General features: G+C 35.2%; 1 protein-coding gene across 1 annotated transcript; it reads left to right on the forward strand.

Moving 5' to 3' along the window:
* Positions 1-794: 794 nt before the first annotated feature.
* Positions 795-1,166, forward strand: LOC110866358 (protein RADIALIS-like 3). The gene has a single exon (XM_022115527.2). It carries the CDS (start codon positions 851-853, stop codon positions 1,079-1,081), a length of 231 nt encoding a protein of 76 aa, XP_021971219.1. The 5' UTR covers positions 795-850; the 3' UTR covers positions 1,082-1,166.
* The last annotated feature ends 733 nt before the right edge of the window (positions 1,167-1,899 follow it).

Here is a 1,899-nt window from a genome sequence, read left to right on the forward strand (position 1 = left end):
GGTTGCAATCTAACAGGGTCCAACTGTCGAAACACAACGTCGCAAATACCTCTCTGTGTCGTGAAGATCGTTTGAACAACCAATAGAGAAATGGGGATATATCTTAAACTTAAACCGCGTGTTATTGTACCAAAACACCCAGTAATACTAATCAAGTAACTCAAGCCGAAAAAATATTGATCGAGTTGTTATGAAAATTTTAGGAGCAATAACAACTTTAATAATAAATAATTAATAAAAACTTTAGTTTGTTAAAGTTGTAAAACAAAATTCAATTGTCAAAAGTTTAAAATTATTATAGCCGTACCGTACATAAGTATTTGGTATTTTAAGTAGCTTTTTAGATGGGCTTGGCGGGTGATGTGAATCCAAACGCACATACCCACGAGGAAACTCACGAACTCGGTGGGTAATGAGTAATTGGATACCTTACAAATATGTAACTGTGTATACGATACGTTTTTAAAATTGGGTATGAGACTGGTACCAAAACTCGTTATTATTTATACAAGCAAAGGTTTTACTTGTTGATGTTGAGTGAGGGTCTAAATTTCTAACCTTACTTATCTAACTGATGAGGGTTTAGTATGGGCCCAAGCCCAAGCCCAAACCCAGTTACTAAGATATCATTATCCAATTTGGCAAATACAGGAAGCTTTTCCTTGATACTGATTCTCCCGTTTTACTAACTAATAATATTATATGCTCAGTCTGTGGTTCAAAAAACATGATGACGTGTATAGTATTTGCCCTCTTGCACCAGCTTTCCCTCCTATTTATAAGGAGATAACATCCTTGAAACCAGCATCCCTTGACTTGTAACCGATCAATCGTCTTCTTTGATCACCCAATGGCATCAAGCTCCTTGCATTCAAGCTCCAGCTGGACCCCCCAAGAAAACAAACTGTTTGAGCGCGCTCTCGCTGTATATGACAGAGACACCCCTGACCGGTGGCAGAAAGTTGCAAGAGCGGTTGGTGGGAAAACCGCCGAAGAAGTGAAGCGGCACTATCAAGTGCTCATTGAAGACCTTAGGCGCATTGAGTCGGGCAATGTTCCTTTTCCTAACTACAGATGTTAGTCTAAGATCAAATGGTAAACCATTCAATAATAATGTGATTCACTTTCACATGCATATTTTATATTTATCATCTACCTAGTGGTAATATTGTCACTTGATTTTATATATTGTATGCATTGTTAAATTTTATGAATGTAAGATAACATTTATTTAAATGTAATGATTTCTTATAGGTGAATGATTATAGCATGCAATTTCATATGTTAGATCGAAGTAGGTGGGATGATTAAGCTTAAACACCAAAGGCCTTTGGCCTTGTGTTGAAAAAATACGTCTCTACTTAAGTGGTGAGGGTTCAAGTATTCATGGTGGACAAAAGATGTAGATTTAGGAGTAAAATTAGAGTGTGGGTTAGCGGTTCTAAGAATTTAGGCTTATACATATTAATTTTTTTAATGGCAAATTTCTTTTATTCAGTTATATGTGGAACTTGAACCCGAAACCCCCCCCCCCCCTAAGTGTGTAAATGTTTTGTCTTTGCTAATGGACCACCATCTCTCATTGGTACTTAATCATATTAAATAGCAAGATTTACACAGATAGTTCTTGTGGTATACCTGTTTTAGGATTTGATTCGTAAGTATGAGTTTAGTGGCCAGTTAAAAATCAAATCAATCCCCATCCTCTTTTGATATTTAGCTGTTCTTCAGTTTTTTTGGTTGTTTTAATGTTTCTATTTTTTAAAGTGAATTTGGATTCAAATCGAAAATTATAACTCGAAAAACTTATTCGAATTTAAGTCCATTCATAAAAACCGAATTATGAGAATTAAACGATGATAATAATAATAATTTAAGTCCATTCATAAAAACCGAATT

This window comes from Helianthus annuus, chromosome 7, assembly GCF_002127325.2.
Source record: "Helianthus annuus cultivar XRQ/B chromosome 7, HanXRQr2.0-SUNRISE, whole genome shotgun sequence".
In the NCBI taxonomy this organism is placed as follows: domain Eukaryota; kingdom Viridiplantae; phylum Streptophyta; class Magnoliopsida; order Asterales; family Asteraceae; genus Helianthus; species Helianthus annuus.